Raw genomic sequence first — 24885 nt, forward strand, 5'->3', positions numbered from 1 at the left:
AGTGGGGCAGGAGGCACAACAGTGAGTCCTTAAAACCACTGTTATTCTGATGAAATTCTGCCTCTGCAGAAGTAAAAAATAACATCAAATTTTTACGAAAGCCACAGGCAGCTCATTTAAAATGTATTCAGATGAGGTACAAGAGACAAAAAAAAGGCACAGTTTTAGTGACAGTTTCTCAAACGCTAAAAGGAAAAACCACCAAGCATGTGCTCATTGCATTGAAAAGACGAGATAAAGGGAAGCACAAATCGCCGAAACAATAAAACTGTGTCCCTCTTCTGCCGACTTAATTAACAAAAAGATTAGCTAACTAGCTTAACTAGTAAAAGGCTTTTACAATCTTTTTGACTGATGTTAATTAAGCTTCAATCATGGATCAATTTGTAGCGGCCAGATTTTCAGCCCTCTGTCCTCTGAGCAGCGCAACCTGCTACCAGAGCCCCGATGGTCTCTCACTTCTAATTATGTCAACAGAACAATCAACACAGTTTAAACGCAACCAAGCTACAAATGACTCTTCAGTTGTGTGGTTTGTTGCAGGCTGTTGCTGAGAATTAGAGGTACATTTGTTAGGGTCTTGTTTTTTTTGTCTATGTTTTAGTTTGATCACAAAGTAGATGGTTTAGCTAATCAAGGTGGCATCAATCCAGGAAGTGACCCGCTGTAGCAGCGTCTTGATGTCGCGGATATTTCATATCCGTCTTCATCCTGACTTAAAGATGCTGCTTTGGGGAAAACAACGTTGTCACAAGCACATTCACAGCCAGAGATATTGATTTTTTTTGGGGGGGGACTAGAAAACATCTCCACTGTTGTCAACTGGGATGAAAAATATGGACTTCACAAAACTGAGAGGCCATTTTGTAATGTTGAGCTGGGGATCTATTTGGTATTGTGCAAGGAGGAAACTGTAAATTGTCAAATATGACTTCAGTTATTTCCAGTGGTGTTTACTTTTCACTTTTCCACTAAGAGATGTAATGTTAAGGATTTCTACATTAAAATGTAATGTAAGTTTTTTTTTTCTTTTTTTACATTTCTGCCTGAGTCACATTACATTTTAATAGGTAATGGTGGCTGTTTACAATTATTGACAACAATTCCCATGTCAACTCTGAGGTTGTATAGCTAACATATTTGTTTAGACAAATTATTAAAAATAATACAACTAATAATACATCTACAGAGCTTGTAGAAAGGTGCAGAATAAAAGCAAAAGTAAAAATAACCTTGTTTCCTTAAAAACATTATTATGACTGTAAATTAATAATTTTAGAATTCTGAAGGGGCGGCTGTAGCTCAGCGGGTAGAGCAAGTCGACTAGTGATCGGAAGGTCACTGGTTCAAATCCCAGCTCCGGGCAGGGCTGAGCTGCATGTCAAAGTGTCCTTGAGCGAGATACTGAACCCCACATTGCTCATCAGTGAGGGCCCTGCGATGAGCTGGCAACTTATCCAGGGAGTACCCTGCCCTCGCCCTGACACAAGGCTGGGATTGGCTCCAGCAGCAACACCCCGCAACCCCATGGAAAGGATAAGCGGTTCGGACAATGACATGACATGACATGACATGACATGACATGACATGACATAATTCTGAAGTCTGGTTCCGTCTGTTACCAAGGTTTTTGAGACAATAGCATAACTCTGTTGGTATCACGTGCTATCTGCACTCTGAAACTAAAAAATGGCTGAATTCTACTGTATACTACTGCTCTAATGTTCGCTATTTAGCATTAGCAACGCTCACGTGAGCTAGCATCAGCAACATTGGGGTTTGCTCGCCCGCATTTGCTAAATTTTGTGTGTTAGTTTGATGCCCACTAATTTGTGAATGTATGTAGTTGGTTTTATGGTGTTTCATAATTTGATATTATACCTGTGATGTCTCTTACTTGAAAATAGATATTCTACGAGCAATGTGGTTTCCTGGACCAAAACAGTTCAGCTGATATAGCAGGTTGTTACAGTAGGGGGCAGTGTGAGGCCGTGGTTTTCCCTGCGGAGTGTCGCCAGGAGCAAATGTATCGCTCTTAACTCATAACTGCAGAAGACTCAGACAAAGCAAGCAGCGTCTCCCTTTGTCATCCTTCCCCCTTCTGTTTTCAGGACATATATAGCTGTGTATGGGTGCTGCAGCTCAGTACCTGTTATATTAGCAATGGTAGCTGGTGCAGAAACTAGCCACTTGAGAGGGTGGGTTATTCAAACAACAGCAGGGTTGTAACGTGAATGCAATGGAAAAGCGGGAGATCGGACACCATGAGGTCAACTGACGCACCGGCGCGTCAAAGTCACGTGACCAATTTAAGATGACGTAACAGGGAGATCGAGCCTCAGTGAGGCACATTGCCGTCACGTTTGCTACACGTTTGGTGTAAGAAGAAACGATAACAATGGGCTTCTCTCACGAAAGTGTCTGTAAGCAGGAAGTGTTTGCAAGCAAGCAAAAAAAACAACTTGTGACACCCCCTTTTCTATTGGTGGAAGAAAGCACCACACCAACCAATCACAAAATTATATGGCAAACCACGTGATTTGGTTGCTGAGGAACAGGGGGAAGTTGTGGGAGGGACGGCGGCAAAAGAGTGACAGCGACAGTGATGGTGACAGAGAGCAATAAAGATAGAGAGTTTTGAGAGTTGAGAAAGTTGTGACATTTAGCCGGTTTGAATTGTATAGTTAGTGTGTTATGTAGTGTTGGGTGCAGTGTGTTTAGTGTGTAGTTGAGTCATTTTTTGTTTAATGAGTCAAAACAATGAGGAGACTGCTGAATGTTGAGCAGGCAGGAGAGCAGAGGGAGGCCTGAGCCTGAGGCATTTAAATGTAAATAGTTACATATAACTGTATATTTCAGAAATGTGTGCAAAAACTTAGCAAACAACGATTTACATTTGCATTATAAGTAATAAAAATGGTTCGTTAAATATATTTGTGGTTTTCGCAGTTAAAAAACTAACTTCTTCCTACTCAGATTTTTTTTTTTTTTGTGATTTTAGGTCCATTGTGTTAATACAGTATGTCAAAATGAAACAATAACTGTACAGTCACACATGTGAGGTTGTGGTGAAAATAATGACACCAAAGAAGGCAAGGTAAATAGTTTTTAAGGTGAAATGTAATAGCAAAATCAAAAATAGTCAAAAACAGCCAATTATACCCTGGACCCCAGAGTGAATGTTATCAACACATTTAAGGCTTTTGATTTGATTAAGAGACCCCTAGTGGCAGGAATTCCATACTGTGAATTTAAGCTACTGTCACTGAAATTCTACTCTAAATACTGTACAAATTAAAAGCCAGACGTTGTGAGTGAGAATGACTCATAAATAATTAGTGCTGTGAGATGTTTATCACACAGCATATTGTAAGCAAAACTGGAGCAGGTCAGAAAAACAGGAAATATGATCAAATATACTCGGATTCTCTTCTTTTTTACAGGTCTTTAATATAAGCTTGTTTCAAATAAAGGCCTGGTTATCGCTGCAGCTGACGTAAATAAACAGTGCACAAATTGTGGGTCTGCATTATAAATCTGAAGAGAAAAAGCTTTCTGTTTGCCTCATCTCCTTTCAACATCACTTTTTCGCTCGTTTAGTGTCAATAATCATTTCCAAGAGTGTGAAGGCAGCAGCAGCTTGCAGCCAGCGAATAAACAGTCTCCCTGCAGCCTGCACACTCTTATCATGGTGGCCATCAAGCTTCATACGATTACAGTGTGATGTGGTGGCATGGCAACAACGGGCCAAGCAGAGAAAGGGAGAGGCAGCGGGAGGGAGCCGGGTAGCAGATTAGAGCGAGAGCAGCGAGACAAGCAAGGAAAAGCACATAATCCTCCTGTGTACAGTGTGCAGACTAAACCTTCACAACAGTGACACACAGCAGCACAAAAAGAGGGCAAAAAAGCTTGAAACGTGTCCCGAAAAAGACTAACAAAAGAAGTTATATTGCAGGAGAACCACTCTGCACTTGTCGCATAGTGAGGAACTGTTCAGTGAATTAAAACAAATATGGAACAACGGAGTAAACATGTCACACTGTGCGAACGAGGCAGCCGCCATCTGGGCTATTCAGCTGATAAATTCTTGGGTAGCTCCCATATAATAAACTTTATTCACTGCGGAGCTTAGGTAAGCTTGTTGGTATGTCATTACAGAAGAGCAGGATGGTGAGGGAGATAAAAATATTTGTCCAATCGTCTCCTCTAAGCTACCAGCTGCAGACTGTTGGAAATGTGAAAACGTCCCAAAGGCGACATCATACGTAAGCTGTGGATTTGAGGGTTTTTTAAATTTTATTTCCAGAAAACAGCGAAGACAACACAAATCCATGGAGCTTTTGCTGATGATTATAACAGCACAGATGAGTTTCTCCAGTGTTAACTCACTGCAAGGTTGCCTGGATACACTCAACTGCAGAAGTGGTCAAATATCAAACTGTGATCAGTGTTAAAAGCAGCATTAGCATTGTTCTGTTCAACGACAAACAAAGCTGACGCACTAGCTTCTGTTCCCTTGCTGCTGGGGCAGTATTCAAAATGGCAGGAAATCCGAGCTGACATAAACCGATGGTGTTTGAGCTAAGTTTGAGATGCAAGAAGGGCGGCGTGCACTAAATTCAGCATCAGTCAAACCTGCTGGGTACGACAGGATGTTTATTAAAGTTTCAGCTCTGTCTTGTAACCCCCCCCACCACCACCACCAACATGCCAATCACCATAACTGGCAGTGGAAATGCTTGAACACCGTGTTAAGATGTGTCATATTCTGAGAGTTTCATTAAAAATCCATGCAGCCGCACCTGAGACATCGCGCGTGAAGGGGTGAACAAACACATGCAGGAGCAGGCTGATCCATTACTGCCCACTGCTTTCATTTAGAATTCAGGGAGGTCAGCTGAGGGCAGCAGCCGAGGGCAAAATAAAAATGGTGTGTTCGAAATCACGTTACTAAGGATACACCACATACCAACCTTCACAGTCCACTGTTTCTGCAGTGAGTATAGAGGACATGAATGTACCAACAGGAAAAGATATGAGACATGTGCAAAAATGATGTCAGTGCAACACCATTGCCAAAATAGGATTTGGAAACCTGACAAAGACAAAGTAAAAACGCAACCATTTAAAGTGAGTCACTTTTGAGGGAAGACATACAGCAGAACATTAAATCCCTCACAGATTAAAAGCTGAAGTCTTGAGCTTCTTGGCCCAATACATTTCTGCTACAGCCTTACTTGGACTGATATGACCAGCAGCTTATGCTGGCTATGTTAGTTACTGTGCGAGCTAAACCAACATGAAAGATTTCACTGATTGACTGTAACTGACTTGACTTTTGACTTTAAGGAGCCCCCCACTTGGATACTCTGATTGGTCAGCTCATGCACGCCTGACCCAGCACTGCTGTCAACAGCAGAGCAGGTGTATTACATCAATTCTTACATGCCAAACTAGACACTATGCATAAATCACACAACTGTTTGACGTGGTGACGTAGTGTGATGTCACAAAGTCACAGAATTGAAGACGAGGCATTTTAGGAGCAGTGTTTTCCGTAGGAGATTCCTTTGCTGCGGCCTTTCATCTTTTTGACCTCAAAATCCTTTACGTGCACGTGAACGTATATGACACACTGAAGGAAAGGAACGAAATGAAAAAGCATAACAGGTTTCCTTTGCAGTCTCCGATATGGGACGTACTGAGTTTAAACTGGGTAGGTCGAACATGTAGGATTCTTGATTAGGACTGTCTTTTCCTCTGACGGTTGTCTCTTGTCTTTGTGACACAATACACAGATTTGATTGGTGGATTAGTGATTTGGTCTGTAACTGGTCTGTGAGTTTCCTTGTCTGTTAGTGCTGTAAAGGCTGGAAAAGCTATTAATGTAATATGTTTTACTAACTGATCAGTTACAGGTTCGGGTCTGAACAGGATGGTGTCTGGGTCTGGACCCCGACAGCATTCCACCTATAAGAGATCTCGGGGAGGATGGAGAGACAGAGCAAGTTGTAAAGGGAGATGCATTTTGGTAATTTCACTCGTCCTCACTCAAATCACCTACTGAGAGTGCTTTACGCTTTATCTTTTCCTTTTTTACGAGATGTTCCTAAGGCTGTCTAGACATCATCCGCGGTTAGTTGTTGTTTTTCTCCTTCGTACAAACATTCAACCGATGTTAGTATGCATGTGGACACTTTTAGTTGTACCTAACTGGGTCGCTATTCCGGTGTGAGCTAACCACATTCATAAATCCAGTCAGAATAATGCAGTATGTATGTACTGTATGTCGTGAGAAACTAGGACACATCTCAAGTCTTTCCAAGAAAATGAATAAATCTGTTTTTGACCGCTGTCCATGGTGCTGATTCTGGAGCGCGGAGCATTCGTGCTGGCAGGCGACAATCCCACTGCTGGGGAGTGACGGCCAATTGGTTGCCTTGACTGCTCACTATCATCTTATTGCCTCACCTGTTAAGCCTGCCATGCTGTATCGTATTGACTCAGCTCACGGCTCCCGAGTCTCAGGGAGTAAGTCTTTTTGCATCAAGAAATATTAGTTTGTTAGTAGATGCTTGGTTGCTTTATATTTGCAGCAAGTTCAGTTATTTCTTCACGCCCACTCCAACACAAGCCCCACGTCTGTGTTTGCTTTGACTTTTCTACACTTAGCTCCTATTTAGCAATGTTACAGTTATTGTATAGCCAACAGATTTCCCATCCACCAACAACATCGCGCGTCATTAGCAGCCTCATCACACCATCGCAAAGATAAGACCGCGCAGAACAGATTGTGAAATGTTTTATTGTCTCTGGCATCGTTTCACCTGTGAATCACAACTTTAAAAATATGGCTGATTATTCCTAAGAAGACAACATAAATTTGCAAGATCAGTCTTTGTTGTCTCTAGGTTCTTTTCATTTAAATGCAGACTCATTTAAAACTTTAAAAAAATAAATAAAATCAGGCAATCAGGCAAGCACCGATACTGAACGCTTTTTTAGAGCGTTTGTTTATTAGATTGCCAGAGTGAAGACACAGCCAGGAAGCGTGGGGAGCGAGAGAGGGCCAGCATGCACAAAAAAGATCCCCTGCCAGAATTAAACCAGGGACACTGCGTTTAATCGTTAAGCTAAACAAAAGGCAAATAACTGAGAATTAGGGTAGCGTTGTTTGCATGCATGATCTTTCTACGCCTTTTGAAAACGTGGCAACAAGAGTTACGTATGTAACAGGAATCCTATGATGTCTGATGATTTCTTTTTTATATGTGTGTATCGATAGTGGGGCCCCAAACATCAGAGCGGCAGTTCATCATTTTGTACTTTTGGGGTGTGGAGTGCACATCACCTTTTTTTTTTTTTTACAATTTATTTTTATCTTGAGGACAGAAAGGTCAGATATACATTTCTCTGGAGAAGGGAGAAGCATTGTCGCTGCAAAGAGAGCAAGATAGACTTAAGAGTTGTCTGTTGGGAAATGTAACTCAACTCGTACGTAGGATACTGAGAAAGCTCCACCTGCAAGTCGCGTCCAATGAGTGCTGAGCCCTGCATGCAAATCACTGTCTTCCCCAGAGCTTACACCAAGCGTGACTGGCTGGAAAGAGGTCAAGTGAGATGAAGGGTCCTCGGTCTCGTGCTGATCATGTCAGGAGAAGAATTGAAAGGTGACAGTGCAGATAAAAACAGTTAATAATAGCAGCGTCGTTAAGTGGTCAATTTATCACACATTACGGAAATTTTGGCATGATTGATCGGACGTGTCGCGAGGGACTAACCAGATTACAAAGTTCATGTAAGCACACGATATCAGGACAGAGTTCCTGGCCTTGGTTTGCTCGGAGTCAGTCAGTCAGTGGCTCCACTTCCTGACATGGTAACTATTTCCTCACCACACATTTCTTTAAAGCACTGATCCACCCCTGCTGCTTCGCTGAAAGAGTCCTATATTAAATTGACCCAGAGGACAGTGAGCCCTTGCTGCGTTAATAACAGCTCAGTGAAAAAGCATGGCCGAGCCTCAGTGAGAGATACAAATGAATAAACATGTTTATAAGTCTGTAAATTGGTTTATGCGCTTAGAAGGGCAAAGGGGGCATTTATGGGAATTCACATCAAAAGCCAGTGTAACTGAGTAAGCTCTGAGTTAAAGGTCAGAGAGGATATCTGAACAGTCGCAGCATTAGACGCGTCGCACTCTCATGCAATATGCAGAAATTCCACTTGATGACGGACGCCATTTCCGCTGACAGCAGAAAGCCTTTAAATGAGCCTGCGAGCAACAGGTTCCACCTTTAATGCACTGGCTATTAATGGAGTGTAGGGTGTGGTGCAGCGGGAAGCCAGTAATAATCAATTTCCTGCTGCTGTAATCATAGTTCTCTGTAAGTTAATTAGCATCTGTTGGGTGGTACGGAGAGGCGTCTGCAGGGGAGGAGGTGGTTGAAATCCTTGCGGGGAGCATGACACGGGCTGTGGGACGGCAGTCTAGTGTCACGGCCATTAGATTAAGGCTAACATGAGTCGTGGCGTGATAGAATTAATGGTGCATCAGATCCACGTGATTGTGATATTGTGAGATCCAATCGGCATCCCTCCCTCCTCTGACCCTGTCCTCTCATCTGTCTTATCACGCTCCTCTAGATATTGCCCAATAACGCAGCGAGGGCTCTGAAGTATAAAAATCTTATCTGCAAAGTGGATGAACACCACACATTCTCAATTACAAGAGATCTTTATTCAGCGGGAGCATATTAAAAACACCGGAGGGGGAGGAAAATTCGGCATAATCCAGACTGAGGACGACCAAAGTGATTACTAATTCGCTGATGTCACGCCGGCTCACCGGAGGAGGCCTGATGCAGACAGCCAATCACGTAGTTAGGAGTCAAGCAGTCTAAGAGGCATCAAAAAAGGAGACAAGTGAAGTGATTATCGATTAGCTGGTTAAACAACCAAATTACATCGGCAGTTGCTTTTAATGGAGAAAGAAGGAAGCCCAGACATTTTGTCCTATTGGAGCATTTTCTGTGGTTGCTGACTTCTGTCTACCATGAGGAAGAGTGTTACGGCCTACACAGGGGATTCATTTCATCACAGTTTCCTGACAATATGGAATACTGATAAATTCATAGCTTCATACGATTTTTATTATTTGTTACTTCTGCCAAGGAGGTTATGTTTTCACCCATGACGGTTTGGCTGTTTTTCTTTGGTTTGTTGGTTTGTCAGCAAGTTTTCACAAGAACTACAGGTTGAGCGCATAGTCTCGAAACTCGGATGGAAGATGGGTCCCAGCTCTTTGGTGCAGATCCGGAAAAAACGAGAGATACAGACAATTCCTCTCTCTTGCTTTAAAGGTGTGATATGTACCAATTTTTGGTCCAAGACATTCAAAAAATGTACCAAAATCATCAACAAAATGTGAAGAAGTAACAGTGTTGACGTTAGATCAAAGACTATGTATTGCGATGAAGAGACATCTACTGACGTTAGTATGCTAACCAGGTAGCATGGGGCTGGAGCACCTCTTTCTCACAGCAGTCGAAAAACTTATGTACTAGCAAGGAGAACACACCAGAGGTAGCCCCGCGAGCTGCACGGCTAACTGAGCTAACAAGCTAATGGTAGCTATGGCCATGGCTCTATAAACAGAACACAGTTTGCAGCAGTATGAAGCTACTCGGGTGATACACTGCCCTTATTTGGTGGGAATATAAATTCAAGGTGGCCAATTCTTATAGTACAGCACCTTCAACACGGCAAAATTAATTAATTTAATATTTGGATTACTCTTGAATTACAGGGAATTGTTGGGCCTTGGCAGAAGGTATGCACTCTACAGAGTGCCATTCTAATTTACTAAATCATCAAAGCAACTTACTGATGATTTGGCTAGCAATCACATCACATGATTTCTGCCTCTCTTTAAAGTCCACCGGAAGCTTCTGTGCCAGCGGTGAAATAAGTTGTGTTGCCACCTTTCGTAGGTCCTTTGATGAGCTACTGACTCCCTTCTTTGAAACTTTCTCCCTCGCAGTGGAGCGTTTAGCAATGTTAATTCCACTTTCAGCCATGTTTGTTGCCACTGTGTGGGTGTGTAAGGTTACACCAGGTCGTTGTAGTACACCAAGCAGCACTCTTTTTTAATAGAGGAAAAGATACACTGACGCTGATTAAATTCAAATGTATTCCAAAGCTGTTAGGGGAACTGTAGGCTAAGCTGACTTCACATGCACACAGGTGTAGAAGTGCAAATTGCTATAGCAACTCTTCTAATGTTGTTAAAAACGTGGATATATCAAGTTCTCGGCAATGCATTATCAACTAGTGGTGAGTAGATTTTAATACCTGAGTTCAAAAGCAACAAGGTAATTTTAAAAAGCGCAATGTGAAATTGACAGTGAATCAACCAGACTCTGAATCAGTACGTGGATTGTTGATGACAATATTGGACACCTGTACTGTGCAGTATTTTCACCCAATACTGATTCAGTTCAAAATTATTAATAATTATAATACATTTTCAATCTCCACACCAGGGTTCATGCCCTGCTGTTACAATAGAGGGATGAGAAGCGTGGTCCTGTTACAACAGGCCTTTCTCACAGTATTGCGGCATGTGACATTTTAATTTGAAAGCACAGGTTTATTTAATTAAGCACAGCGTTGGTTCAGGCAGAGCACTGAAGTCACACTTATGTAGGCTGACTGGCACCAGTTTGCACTATGCTTACAACGATTGGCTCTTTCACAGCTGTACACCTAGTAACATCCAATCATATTGATGCAGGTGACGCTCCTCACTGCCGCAGCTCCCTGCACCAACCCAACCTGCTCCTTATGTGTGTGACTTAACTAAAACTTTGTGCTCATGTACCAGTTGATTGAGAGGGACGCAGGGACTGTAAATGATGTACTCCTTGACATAAATGTCTCCGACTGAAATAACATTAATAATGACCACATTGTGCTAAGGTGTGCCAGATGCAGGGGCCTGGCATATTGTGCATGCTGATTCACTGGATTGGGACACATAATGGACGGGACCTATCATTATTGTTAATAGTTACACCTGTGTTTTTCCTGTTACGATTTTTCATGATGTTCCTGTTATGTCAAAACGTCCGCAGTGAAAAAGGTCTATGGACGCTGCTGCAGCAGAGTTAATGATTCCACATGCCATTACCTGACATTATTGCTGTTTGTTTAACGTATTTTTAGTCACTGCTGAATATTTTCACTGTAAAGTTGTTTACTATTTGATTTTTTAAAATCTCATTTGTGCGTTGTATAAGCACCTTCCGTGACGCCCTTGCAGATTTGAGTTGTGCACCCAACAAGATCATTACCAGTCTGCTGTATCCTCTCCCCGTGGCGTCTGATCTATAATAAGATCTGATGCATTCCCTCAGTGATTTTGTTTGAGTGGGTAAAAATGTATTTTACATATGTTAGAAAGAGCTTCCAATCATGAACTGCAAATGTGAATACATTGGGGGTGCTTTTGTGAAGCACACCACAGTATTGATCAGTTTACTAGCTTGTTTGCGTTCATGACTCGTGTAGCTTCACTGATTTTTTCTAGTCCTTGGAGCTCATTATTACAAAGCCAGCTGAAGGAAACCTGTCACACACTGTGAAACATTGACAAAGAAGTTGTGGTTTGGGGTTTTGGTTAGTTAGTTTCTGTTTTATTTTGTAGTTATATCCATTTGTGTCATGGTGTCACTTCCTACTTCCTGCTCACCTGTGTTCCCGGTGCTCTGCTTCCCTTCTGTGTTCTTGTGCTCTTCCCCACACCTGTCTTACATCAGCCCCGTTAACACTGCCCTGCTCCCAGTGTCGCTCCACCTGCACCTCATCCCCTTGTTGGTTCAGATTGTATTTAAGCTTGTCTTGTTTCCTGTGCCTGTTCCCCGGTCAGTCCTCGTGTGTTCCCTCTGTTCTTGCCTTGTTCCACGTGGTTTTCTGGTTTGTCCTCAGTTTCATATTTCTCTTTAGTTTTTCCTTTGACTTTCCTCTGCCTGTCTTTTGTTACTTGCTTTTTGGATTTTTCAAGTTTAGCAACTTCAAAAGACTGGCTTGACATTTTGAGAAATACCCGTATTCGCTTTCTTGCCGAGAATTAGGTGAGAAGACTGATACCACTCTCATATCTGTCAGTTAAATGAGGAGCTAGTGCAAGCAGCTGGTTAGCCAAGCTGAGCATAAAAGCAGTAAACAGGGGGAAACAGTTAGCCTGGGCTCTGTCCACTAGTAACACAATCTGCCTACAAGCACCTCTAAAGCTCACTTATTTACATTTCATATCTAATTTGTTTCATTTTTGCCGACAACCAAGTGTATAAATGACAATTTATCTTTTTTTCATGGGTCATGTGTCCAACTTTGCCATTGCTTGGACAAGTGGCTTCCTGGAGTCTCTGAGGCCAGTTTCCAGTTTAAATGCTAAGCTAAGATTGTCCTGATTTGAAGAAGATCCTACTATCCTGTCATGTTTTACTTCCCACTTCCTGCCTTTGTTTGTTTTCCTGCCCTTTTTCCGTGTGTCTCATAATCACTCCCTGTGTATTCAAGCCTTTGTTTTCCCTTCACTCCCTGTTGGTTTGTCTGTTATCGCCCTGTATTCCTGTGTCTGTTCCCCAGTCCTTGTGTGTCCAACTATTCCTTTAATTAACATAAATATTAAGAACATAATTTTACATTACTGTATTATGAAGTTCTTAATCGTCAAAAATCATATATTAAAGCCATGAATCAAACATACATCCAGTTAATAATTGGTGCACATAAAGGCCAATATCTTGATTTAATCAATAAATGCTCCAAGAGTAATTTTAGTTCAAACACAACACCACTGTGCAAGTAATTAAGTGGTCCAAGGTAGCGATTGGTGCAATGGACCCCATATAGGCAATTATTAGAAGGTTCTGTCCCACTGCCATGTTGCTCATTTAGTAATAAATCATATGGTTACTACAGTTTAAACAAAGGTGCCTACGATGGGAATAATAATGGCTGTACACTAAATAAATGGGATAACTTCTATTGAATTAAATTAAAGTAAAAATTAATCTGTTCCTCATGCTGCTAAGGACCATCTGGGGAACATTTTTTCATTAATTCAACATTTATTTATCCACAGATTGTTGCTGCTTCCCAGCCACCACAATGATTCACATTCAGGCTTGCTGGGTCAGCACCAGCTTCCCTCACCATTCAGCCTGTTGTTTTGACTCACTCTGACTAAAATCCGCCCTCCGTCAGGCTACGAGGGTCATTCAACTCACCGTCTACACATGCTGGCCTCGCCCTGGTGGTCCCGGCGATCTGGCCTCTCCGGCAGGCGCAGCGGGCCGTCTGCCTAGCGATGGTCCGTCTGGGAACGCTGCTGTCTCTGTTGAGCATCACGATCTCACAGGTTCCCACCGCCAACTGGCCTGCCAAACAGCAGCGAGAAAAGTACATCACATTAGCATAATGAGACTATAATGAACATATTACAGAGGAGCAACTGGTGTTTGAAGGTACAAACAACAAGCAGCCTGGACACAGGGCTCCTTATCTGGTCTGTGTGGCGCAGTTTAATTCTCTCATATAAAGCCTTAAATAGAAAAATGAGAAACTGGTTGAAGCTTCTTCAGCTGTAAGACAGTAAGGCTGCTTAAATAACTTATAGTGTTCATGTAAAAATAATCTGTTAAAAGGACATTTTTCTGTGTGGCCAGTCATAACAGCAAAAAAAGCCTGGAAGTTGAAAGCGCGAAGATATCAAAGTGCTAAAAGGCAAAGGCAGTCAGTGTGTCATTTTTTACATTGACTGGTTTGCTTTAATCAGACTGTTAGAAGTAGCCTGAAATCAAAAGTGTTTTTCTGATTGACCTGACAAGGTCATTGTAAGAGCCGACCAAGACTTTTGTTTGTCAGATACAAAGGTGGCACTGTCTGACAGATTGTGGTAGATGGTCAGGTCGACATAAAGTGAGACTTTGACAAAGAAACCAGCTTTTTGTTTCATGGGAAGAAACCATGTGGATGACCAGGTCCTATTCTTACCCTTGATCTAATCAAATCCTTACCATAATCTTGGCAAGCTGGAAGACGTCCTATGAATTATTTTGTAATCTTATATCAATTTGGAAGGCACTGACAAATAATGCCATCCAAGCAATAGGGGCATCGATTCAGATATTGGTAGTTTGGTGATGCAAAGATAAACCACATACTTCAGTGCGCAGTTTGGAGGACTCATTAAGGATATTATGTGCGCACAGGGGATAATTAGAGCTGAGTGTGGTGTGAGAGAAAAGCTCATGGGGGAAAATATCCTCTGGAACGCATCGATGTGCATGGCAATCTGTTCAATAGATTTTCATGTTTTCGTGATGGTGGTGCAAGCAGGAAGGTCAGAAGAGTCCAAAATGTTGGACATCATCCTCTGAATACTAGCAGTGCCAGCAGCGAGGTTCTGGAATGGCTTATCAGTCTGACAGGTCGTCGCTTCGTTACAGACGGAAATATTTCAACAACTGGTGAGCCCCTGACCTTTCATTTAACAGCATTATCTGGTCTAAAGATCAATCGGTACAGTGCTTAAAAGATAGACAATATATATCATATACATCGACTATGAAAGGAGCTCATTATGACCCATGTTCATATTTCTTCTCGGGCAGCAACCTCTAGCACCTGTAGTAAATATTACATCTAGAAAGAAGGAAGTGAGGAGAAGTAGAATAAAGAGAATGAACTCTGTATAGGGGGGAAGTTGGGGATGGACAATTGGGTCAAACAAGCACAGGACTTCCATTCAAGAGACTGCTGTGTCCACTGTGAAACCAGAACCCGCCAGTGAATTCTTCTGACTTGCTAGCATCAGTGAGGTGGCGTCACATACATAATCTAATGTAAGCAATGTCAGTACGTTTGTAACTGAAGTGAGAGTTTAACCCAAACTACAATGTTTCCCTAACCCTAACCAACCGATCCTGTTACCTAGACCTGACCAAACGATGAAGGTCTAGTCATCCTGTTACTAGTACGCTGCAACAGTAATGTTGTTTTGGGAACAGTGATATATGTTGTTTTGCTAGGTACTGGCCATTCACCTGTTCAGTCATCTTTATGTGTGTTGAGTACTAATTAGCACACATTAGCACGTTAACACGCTAAACTGAAATGGTGAACATTCCTAATATACTTGCTTAGAATTAATGTATTTGCATTGTTATTATGAGCACTTCAGCATTCTCATGTTAGCATTTGGCATCATTAAATGCTGATATCTGGAAAATGTTATACTATAATTATAATCTTAGTGTATTGTAATGTCATAATTTTAATTTACTGTATTTTATTTATGTTCAGTAAAACAATATTAGGACTTAGATCTTACAATTAATACCCTTAAATAGTGTTTAAGCCCACTATATCCTAAGTTCTTAATCTCATTTTTACATTCGTCCTTGGAGCAACAGAATTGTATTTTTTAAATATTTAAGGTTCAGAGTCTGTATTCTAAATCCGACTACTCAACTATTAAATGAAACGTGGAGCGCTGGCTGATATTGTATGTGACTCAGATCAGCTGGTATTGGCCGCTGGTCACTGGGCTACTACAACAGACCCATTTTCAAGCAAAGTTAAGCTCTACTGAGATGGCAAATGGACAGAAAGTCTTAAGGTGATGATTACCTTGCTCAGAAATCTCTGTCGTGTGGGAGTGCTATTCTTAAACCTCTATCCAAGCACAGAGAATTACTTCAGAGTTCTCCAGGCATTACAAATTGATGGATGGCTCCCAGGCCAGGGCTCTGTGGTTTAGCCTTTTTTTTTTAGAATCAAGTTAGTCAGAATGTGATTTCCAAATTAATTACACAAACCCGAGAAACCTGTGATCCACGAGGCTGTTTCAGCTGCAAATGGACTTCTTGGGAGAGAGGAAAATATAACTTAAATAAATGTTTTTCATCATCTTGACTTTTTCCATGTCAGGGGAGTTAAAAGAGTTGATAGAATACTTTTAAAACTTTTACTTGGCAAGTTGCCTGATGAAATTACTCCAATCTGAATCTTATCTTTTATTGAACAGGTTTGGATGAATCTATTCAAGACTTTCTGACAACAAGAGATGAATTTCTAACAGCATTTAAACATGCAGGACACCAGTTTAAACTATTATCCAGGTGAAGAGATGAGATTGGTGCATGATAATTATTTATAATGAGTCGAGCTGAAAGCAGGGCAAACAAAAGACGAGCTGTAACAATGATGTTTGCGATGTTAAGATTTATTAAATGAACCCTCTGCGTGGCCTTTTGTTGCTGACAGTTTGCTTGAACACTTACTGTCGAGACAGCAGCTTTGTTTGGGTAAATTGTTCCGAAACCTGAGGGAACGTATTTAATTGTCTTTTATTTAGGCCTTCCTGGTGTGTTTGAGGGAAATTATTAACTGTTAATAGTCTTGTGTTTGATGGATAAACAAACTTTAATCACAGTAAATTGCTTCAGGGCATCTGCTGCTTTCAAAAACTTGTTTGGAAGAACACATTTTAAAAGACATGTTCTCCAAATCACCTTTGTCACTTAAACTCAAAGGCAGCTTTGTTGCAGCTTCAGATAAGAACTAAAAAACAAATCAATAACCTGCTGAATCGCACTTGAACAATACTAATGTGTGAGTACATCAAATCTGACTCTGCGTGAGCTCAGCACATTTCTTAATAAGCGCAATATAAATGTGAAGTTAAATAATTGTATCGCAACTTATCTACTCTCGGTCGAAGGGTAAGGCTCAGAAAAGTTGGGGAAACTCACTTCACCTCTACAATCATGTGGGGAAAGTAACACTGTTCCTTTCTTCTTTTCTTTATTGAATGGAAGGCTGCCAGTGGAAGCCATTCAGGCAGACACTGAAATAAAATCAGCTCAGCAGAGGTAGATTAGAGAAGAGTCTGTGCTGCAGTTCCTGTGAGGTCAATCCCTGGCATTCACCAACCATCACTCCTTTATACTGCTGTTTCCTGTTCTTCCTAACACCCTCAAAGGTTCATTAAGTGAGACGCTAACTGCTCGATAGCATGAAATGGCTGTAATAATGGCAAAGGTTGAAAGGGTTGTTGATCAACACAAATGACTCATAAAATTACCTCAGCAGGTGCTGAGACTTCCAAGTTCCTGAAGTGACGAACTTTCAGAGCAAGACATCTTGGAAATATTCCAGATTTCTTCTCATCGTGCTGACCTTGTGACCTTCCTTCCTTTTAGACACAAAATGTCTCCTGGCCAAGGATGGATCAACCAAATTGTTGGTCCTGGGGCAAAAATTAACTTTGGGTCCCAGTGCCGCCCCCCCAGCCAATGATTCCAAGTCTCTGTGCACTACAGTTGGATACTGAGATTGGTACTTTCAAGGGTATTGACCAAATTAGATTGGTGCTACTGAATACATTAAATAAATGGTGCCCATTTTCAGAACTTGAGAGCACATCTTCAGAATACAGTTTAGAGGAAGAGAAAGAGCATCGCAGTGAGTAAGGACAATAGTTACAGACAGAAAAGCTGACCTGTAAAACTAGCTAGTACTCTTTGAGTTGAACCCTCCTACATGACTGACAAGGTGTAAATATTTTCATCAATATCTCTACACAATTACTGAGCTAGCTGGAGAGGATTTTGTTGGTAATAACTTCTTTCACTATCTAGTCTGATGCTAACTTAGCATTTTTGCTATCGTAACTAGTGCCTGAACCTTTTGTGTGAAACCAAAAGTACATGATTTCATGCAAGCATGCAAGAACCGCTGTGGTGAATACAACTTTGTTTGTTATCAACTTTCCTTTTGACAGTTGTTTTTATGTTCATACAGTCCAATACTGTGCTGGTATTTCATCAGTTCCTTTATTTTAGTCCAGTTATCCGGGTTGAGTAAAGGGCACAGGGTAAAAATGAGTTGCTGCTGCTGATTCCGGGTCTTTGAACAGCTTCCGCCAAGATATTACACTAAAATGCTGTCATTGGCAGCGGTACTGCATTCCAGGTACCAGTGCAGATACCGAGAAGCATTTAAATGTGAATCCCACAGTGCACTGATAATGCAATATAAGTGTCCATCAGCTTAAGGGCAGGTTGTGCGTCAGTGTATTTGTTGGAATCATTTGGCATAATTTTTTTCATCTAACTAGAATCAAATTATTGTTCATCCAAAAACACTTCAGCTCATATTGATACAGTTAATAAGAAACAAACTCATTAAAATTGTTAATATGTCTAGCAACGGTCATGGTATGTAATGGTTTTGTAAAACCAGAGTGGCATTTAAAGGCCGGACAATCCTCAGTGATGTATCACAACCTGTCTTTGGTGAGTATGAGGTTCAGGGTACCACCTCTGTGGGTCCTTTATACCTTCCTGTATAGCTTTATCAAACACATCCTTGCTGTGAGGTGTTGTAAAGCACTTGGTTGTTAAATCTGTTTTTGATTGTAGATGTTGTAATATTTTGTGTATTACAACTGCCTCAGACATTAAAAAGTGTTTCCAAAAGGATAAAAAATGAAACCAACTAACTTTTGTTGAGGATCCTCAACCTACAAATCAATAAATACAATTATCTTGAGTCAGGTAGCCCTATTTTCCCTCTTTCCCCTCATAATCCAACCTTTTCTGCACAAGATGAGCCCTTTTTCATTGTCACAGCTCTGTGAGTTTTCCTCCAGCTCCTTCGCCTCAAAAACCGCAGCATTTAAGGTCTCTGCTGGCCAGGTTTAAGACTTTAATTGAAGTATTTTTCCCTCAACACCAAACCTTGGCAGCCACACTTTGTGATTTAGCCTGAAAAGATTGGTGTATTTTGTTCATCAAATTATTACCTGGGCCAGTCTTGGGAGTCATAAAATCGTCTCTACAAAGAGCTGCTATGCACATTCCGCCCTCGCTCCCCACCCACCACCCACCACTACGCCCACCCTCCGCTCTCTTTTTGCTGAGGCGTCTCCCTGTATACTTGGTGGTCGCTCGGAGGACAGAGGTGCCATCACATATCAGTGCTCTCTGCCATGTTTCAACACTGAACAGATGAATGGGCTTCATGCAATAAGCCTGAAGGATAGCGCGGCGGAGGGAGCAGTTGAAGTGGAGAGTTGTGTGTGGGTGTGTGGGTGTGTGGGTGTGTGGGTGGGGGTACTTTGTAAAGTGCCCTGAGCTCCGCAGCCAGAGCTCCATCACACATACAGGAGTTAATTCATATGACAGGGGGCTCCTGTCACTCAGCAGCACGGAGACGCTCGGCCTCGTCTCCATTTCACATGATGGAATGCGCATACACCGCGGCGGCGTGGAGCGTGCCGAGTGAAGGATGGCGCAACGTCGCCGTTCGAGCTCCGCATCCTGTCAGGAACGACGTCTACAGGGCCACGGGAAGCCGACGCGGTGCACAGAGACCGGCTCTCAGCACTGACTGGCAGCCTGATGACCTTATCACTGAATCATAACATTATACAGTACAAGTGAGAGAGTGGCAGCACACACACACACACAGACACACACACAGGGGTTCAAACACACACAGCTTAAAGCAAAGATGTGAGTCTGAGCTCTACATATCAGCGCTTTGATCAGACACAGCGCAGATCAGCAAAGTACAGGAGCACAAATATCTTAATATCTCCGCCTGCAATGGGCTGCCAGGAGTCCACACTCGCTCTCACAATGTTCCCCTGATTCAGCGTGCGTCACTGCAGGATTGAGCACCGGTGGGCATAATGAGCTTATTCAACCCTGGGTACATTACACTGGCAGACCTCGGCAACACACCGCGAATAAAGAAAGGCCACAGTTATCATCTCTGCCGTTAACATCTCGCCATCTCTTCCAGCCGCTTATTGTTCCTCATTTAGACGCTTGCACTTATCATCTCACTTCGTTCTGGCTTGTCTGCCTCCTTGTTTGTGCCTTTTAATTAAGGCTGCGCGCACACGTCAGTAGTTAGTCCAAACCGATAAAAACACCTTTATCAGATCTGAGAGACAAACACAACAGGCGCACACTCTCTGCACCGCTGCCGCACGAGTGACACCAGACCGGGAGCTGCTACGCTTCTCCTCGGGGGAATTTGCCATAAAATTATATGACAGGCTGCACTGAATGAACTATGACAAGGATTCCATTTCCATATTAAAACAATCTCCCCTTTATAGATTGTAATTACTTGCGGGGCTGCTAAGGATGGAAGTGAGGTCTTACAGTGTTTTATTGCAAGAGAGCGGCTCAGCAAACTCAACCATATTTATTAAAAATTCCACTTCTTGTAAAGCTAGTGCAGTTAATTATTCATGACAATATGTATTGTATTTGGTATTATTTCCCATAAAGACGCAGCTATAGCACAGAGCCACCCGGTGCTGGCTTGGCATTAACTTCCTGGCATTGAATCTAACCTGTTTTCCCTGAGAGAGCCAATCAGACTCTAATCACTACACTGGCACACAATAATAAGTCTGAGTGATTACCGTCGTTCCATTGTATGTTCCTGTCTCCACAGAAGTGCCGCTCTCAAGGCTGAAAACTGGGGCTGCCAGCACAGAGCCAGTTTAGAGAGCATGACAATCATATTAACATGCATCAGTTAAGATACGAATTCAACGGATCTTTTACAGAAGACTTAAAACATTGTGTGAGGTGTTATAAATATTAATGTCGCAGGTAATCAGTCAAAATTGATTTGTAGTGGCTGCTGTTCTCACATTTTAACGTGCAACGAGCTCTCACGGTCGTATCTCCTCAAACCTCGTGTCATGCAAGTGAGCGTGCGCCGCTTAGATTTACGCTTTTCTCTCAGACAGCCTTGTGTTTCGGGGCTACAACTCGATCGATGACCTCCCACCTGAACCAAATATCAAATGACAAACAGCGAAAAATTATTTCTTCAGTCCGACCAACAGACCAAAACACAGAAATGTCCAATACGTGGCAGCAAATCCTCACAGCCTCAGAGAATGAACCGAAGAATGAGCCTCATGTAAGGAGCCACTTGTACAAACACAGGCCTGAGTGATTTAAAAGAGACCTATTATGCTGTTCCATTTATTCCTTCCTGTCCTTCGCTGCTTTATATATCTGCTTGTGCATGTAAAAGATCTTGAAAGCTAAGAAGGTCAAAGTCGACACTAGCAGAAGCTCCTCTCTCCCGCAGAGAGCACCGCTCCTTGTCGCCCGTCCCGCCTTTAATTTAACACGACTTGTTACATTCACAAAATTTCCATTAGTGTGGAATGAGTCACGTACAGACAGGCTTTTTTTTTTTTTCCTGCACAGGAGGTTAGCTGTGATTGACTTTGAAAAACTGTTATGTTAAATTGTAAGCCTGTCGTTATAATTACATCATCGCCTTATCGTGCATCTCTCTTTTTTGGCCTTTTAAGCTTTATTCGCGGAACAGCTCAAGAGACGACAAGAAACAGGGTGAGAGAGAGAGAGAAAGGGGAGTGACATGCAGCAAAAGGGCCCCAGGCTGGCACTCCAACCCGGGGCCGCTGCAGGGAGGACAAAGCCTCTGTACATGGGACGCCCACGTTACCAACTGAGGTAAACGGCACCCTGTGCTTCTCTTGTCTTAAGGACGATACATGTGCACGACCTCGATCATTTTTGACGACCTCGGCACGGCCTGATGGGTTTACAGGCATCTTGTCGGTGACAGAGCCTGGGAGTGCATTGCATTCACTGCTCTGGGTGAGGGTTTCATTTGATTTATTTGATTTAGTTGTGACATTTTAACACTTCTTTCACATCCTAATTACAGTGTCTGACTATTCTGAAGAATTAACTGTCACGTCTCTGAAAAGAGTGTAGTTACGGCGTTTATCAAAATTGATTCTCAAACAATATATCTTCTAACAAAAATCCCTAATTGTAATGCCTTCATCTGAATGAACTCTCAGTTTGAATATGTCTGTAATGAAATGTATTCTTGTCACATCTCCAACTCTGCCTTCTGTTTCTGTCGCGGACGTCTTTGCTTTAGCCGACATCAGATATGTTTTTTGCATCTGACTTTTCTGACAGACCGTTCCCTCTTCATTTTCGGGCACAATAGGGCTCTGCAAGGACACCATGTTGACAGTAATACAGCCGCTGACACTCCTACACTTATGTTTTCATCTGCCGATGTCCAACAGCAGGACTTCAAGATCTGAGAGCTGAAATTCTTATTTGAACTTGGATGACTTTTTTTCGTCTGAATGACACCCACAAACAAGAGCAGAAGGGGCCTAATAAAGCTATTCTGATGTGTCATATGAGTTAATGGTACAAATGTGCAGCCGATCAAGTTAAAACCAACAATTTAAGACAGATTTGTGCAGTTAAAAGGGTTTGCTGGATCTGACTGGAACACTCTTATGAGCAAGGCTCACAGAAAAAGAAGAGAGGTTTAAAATTAGATTATTACATAAGCCCTAAACGGTCAAACATATTATTTCCTCTGTCTCCTTGAGATCGCAAGTTATAAATGTCATTATGACAGAATAACAAAACCATCTTATGAACATTAAGCTATTAGTAATGAGAGGGACTGACCTTTTGTTTTCTGATAACAGGTTAAAGCAGCATTATGCAGAAATTGGCTTTTTTTTTTTTTTGCCGTTTTGTGCCCCCAACAGTTTCTGAGCTCTGTAACAATTTGTGATTGGGACGTAACGTGGCTGCTGACTACAGACAAAACTCATTACACCATAACAATGTTGTGTGTTGAAAACTTCTAACACATAACATTTCCTCGAGATCTGGAGAAAATGGTCCCGTTAGTTCAGGAAAACAACATTTTGTGTTCCATGATGATGACAGGAAAAATAAGGAAATACTACATCTGACCAATTAGGGCTTCCATATATTAGATAATTATAATCAATCTGGCTTTATTTTTGTCAGTTCAATAAATCATCACCCTTGTCTTTAAAATGTCAACTAAATTGCCTGTTTTGTCTCGCAAACACTCAAAACCCATAAAATTGTTGCTCATGCGCAGATTTGACAAATAAAAAGCAGCAAATCTGTGACTGAGAGACTACGTGGAGTGAATGTTTTCCCTTGATAACGAGTTACATTTTACTCATTATCTAATTCAACATCTAATACATTTACAGCTATTGGTGATGAAATTGAATGACTTCTGTGTTCTTATGATAACAGAGTCATTTATCTCGTTATCTCAGAAAAACAGCATTTGTTAATCCGTGATAATGACATAACTCATGATCTGGAGAGAACAAGTAACATTTAATTCATCATCACTGGAATTTAATATGTTTGACTGTTACAGCCTTAGGCCTCAGATTATTACTTAATAACATGATCTCCTTATTATTTCCTCAATTCAGTGATGAATCTCTTCGTCTTTAAAGTGTCCTAAAGCCAAAGGCGACAATATTAAACTGCTTGTTTTGTCCCACCAACACTCCAAACCCCCAGAATGCCTAGTTCACAAGCAGATCTGACAAACAAAACAGCAAATCTTGATGGTTTAAGAACTACGACCAGTAAGTATGGTATATTTCTGCTTCAGATATGATTCATCAAAAAGGTTCCGATGGACTTATGGACCACTTGTTTCAGCCCTGATAAGAATACCAACAATCAATTAACTGATTATCCGAATGTCCATTTTTCCCGCCACCGCCGCTCTCATTCTGATTGCAGCGCTCAGGTTTAATCTCCGCCGTCGAGCCCGTCCTGATGTTATTAACAGCTCAGGACGACATCAAACAGAAATCCTATTCAGCTGAGCATATGCTAGTCATGGCGGCCGCAGCCAAGTGCATCTCATTATCTTAACACCGTTTGACGCGCGCGGCGCAGTAGGTGGCGTGTGATGGGACGGCAGGTGAGCGAGGCAGATGTTTGACTGACCCCGTGCTACACGCTTCCTGACACCGCCATGATCCTCTGCTGCTAAACAAGTAGGGCAGCGAGGCAGTGGAGCGGAAACATGCGCTTTATATTAATGCGCTCGCTTTAAAAGGAATACCAGCTTGATTTCACCTGCTATTTGAATACTCTACAGTGGCCCGATCAATATTTATGCAAGCGAACAACTCTCTGCTCAAGTCGGAGGACCTGTAATGGTTCCTAAGTATGCAATTTAATCTGAAGCTGACAGAAATGAATCAGGGACGCCGGTGGAGGGAAGCGGCCATGGCGACTTCCGGAGATAAGGGGTTCCTCACGCTATTACGGGATGAGGCTCATTTTCCTGCGAGCAGTAAAATAGGCACAGCGTTGGCCCACAGTCGGTCCACCTTTTATTGTTTCAGCTCTTATATCCTGATGACAGCACAGGTTGGAGTTTCTGCTCTCAAAAGCTCTTCGTATCCATGAATGTGTACCTGCGTCACCTTTCGAACGCGGGGATGTTTAAAGCCGAACCGAGTGGGGATTTCTTTTGTGCAATCACGAGCACCCAGTGGGGCCGCGGGGAACGAGAGAGGAAAGCACCGCACCCCTGCCGCCCGAGACTCCGGAGATGTGCTGTATTTGCCCATATTTAATTCTCGTGTCAGGTGTGTGCACTGCTCCACCCACGGAGGATGACAAATTGAAAGTTTTCCGGAGCAGCGGTGGGATGGCGCTCCCTCGGGAGAGAGCCGGGCTTAGCGGTGTTAGATTGTTTCCTTTTCTCACTGGAAAGCAGGAGAGGACTTTTCACTTTACAAGACTTCGAGGTCCTTGCAGTTAATTTTGTGTTTCTTTCTTTTTTTTTTTTTTCTTTTACCGCTCTCTAACATTCAGCGCCGCCATTGTGTGACATTGCCAAGGGGCTGCTTTAAAATAGAAAAATATTCCCCTTCCATGCATCCCCCCTGCTAGGACTGACACTGTAATT

The 24885-nt window shown here is 42.2% G+C and overlaps 1 protein-coding gene across 1 annotated transcript in view; it reads right to left on the reverse strand.

The window, feature by feature from the left end:
• tafa5l (TAFA chemokine like family member 5, like) overlaps nt 1-24885 on the reverse strand; it is a 58170-nt gene that overhangs the window by 26660 nt on the left and 6625 nt on the right. The window contains exon 2 of the mRNA XM_037105264.1: nt 13296-13445. Coding sequence (XP_036961159.1) covers nt 13296-13445 — 150 coding nt within the window. The remainder of the gene's footprint in view (nt 1-13295; nt 13446-24885) is intronic.

This window comes from Acanthopagrus latus, chromosome 7, assembly GCF_904848185.1.
Source record: "Acanthopagrus latus isolate v.2019 chromosome 7, fAcaLat1.1, whole genome shotgun sequence".
In the NCBI taxonomy this organism is placed as follows: domain Eukaryota; kingdom Metazoa; phylum Chordata; class Actinopteri; order Spariformes; family Sparidae; genus Acanthopagrus; species Acanthopagrus latus.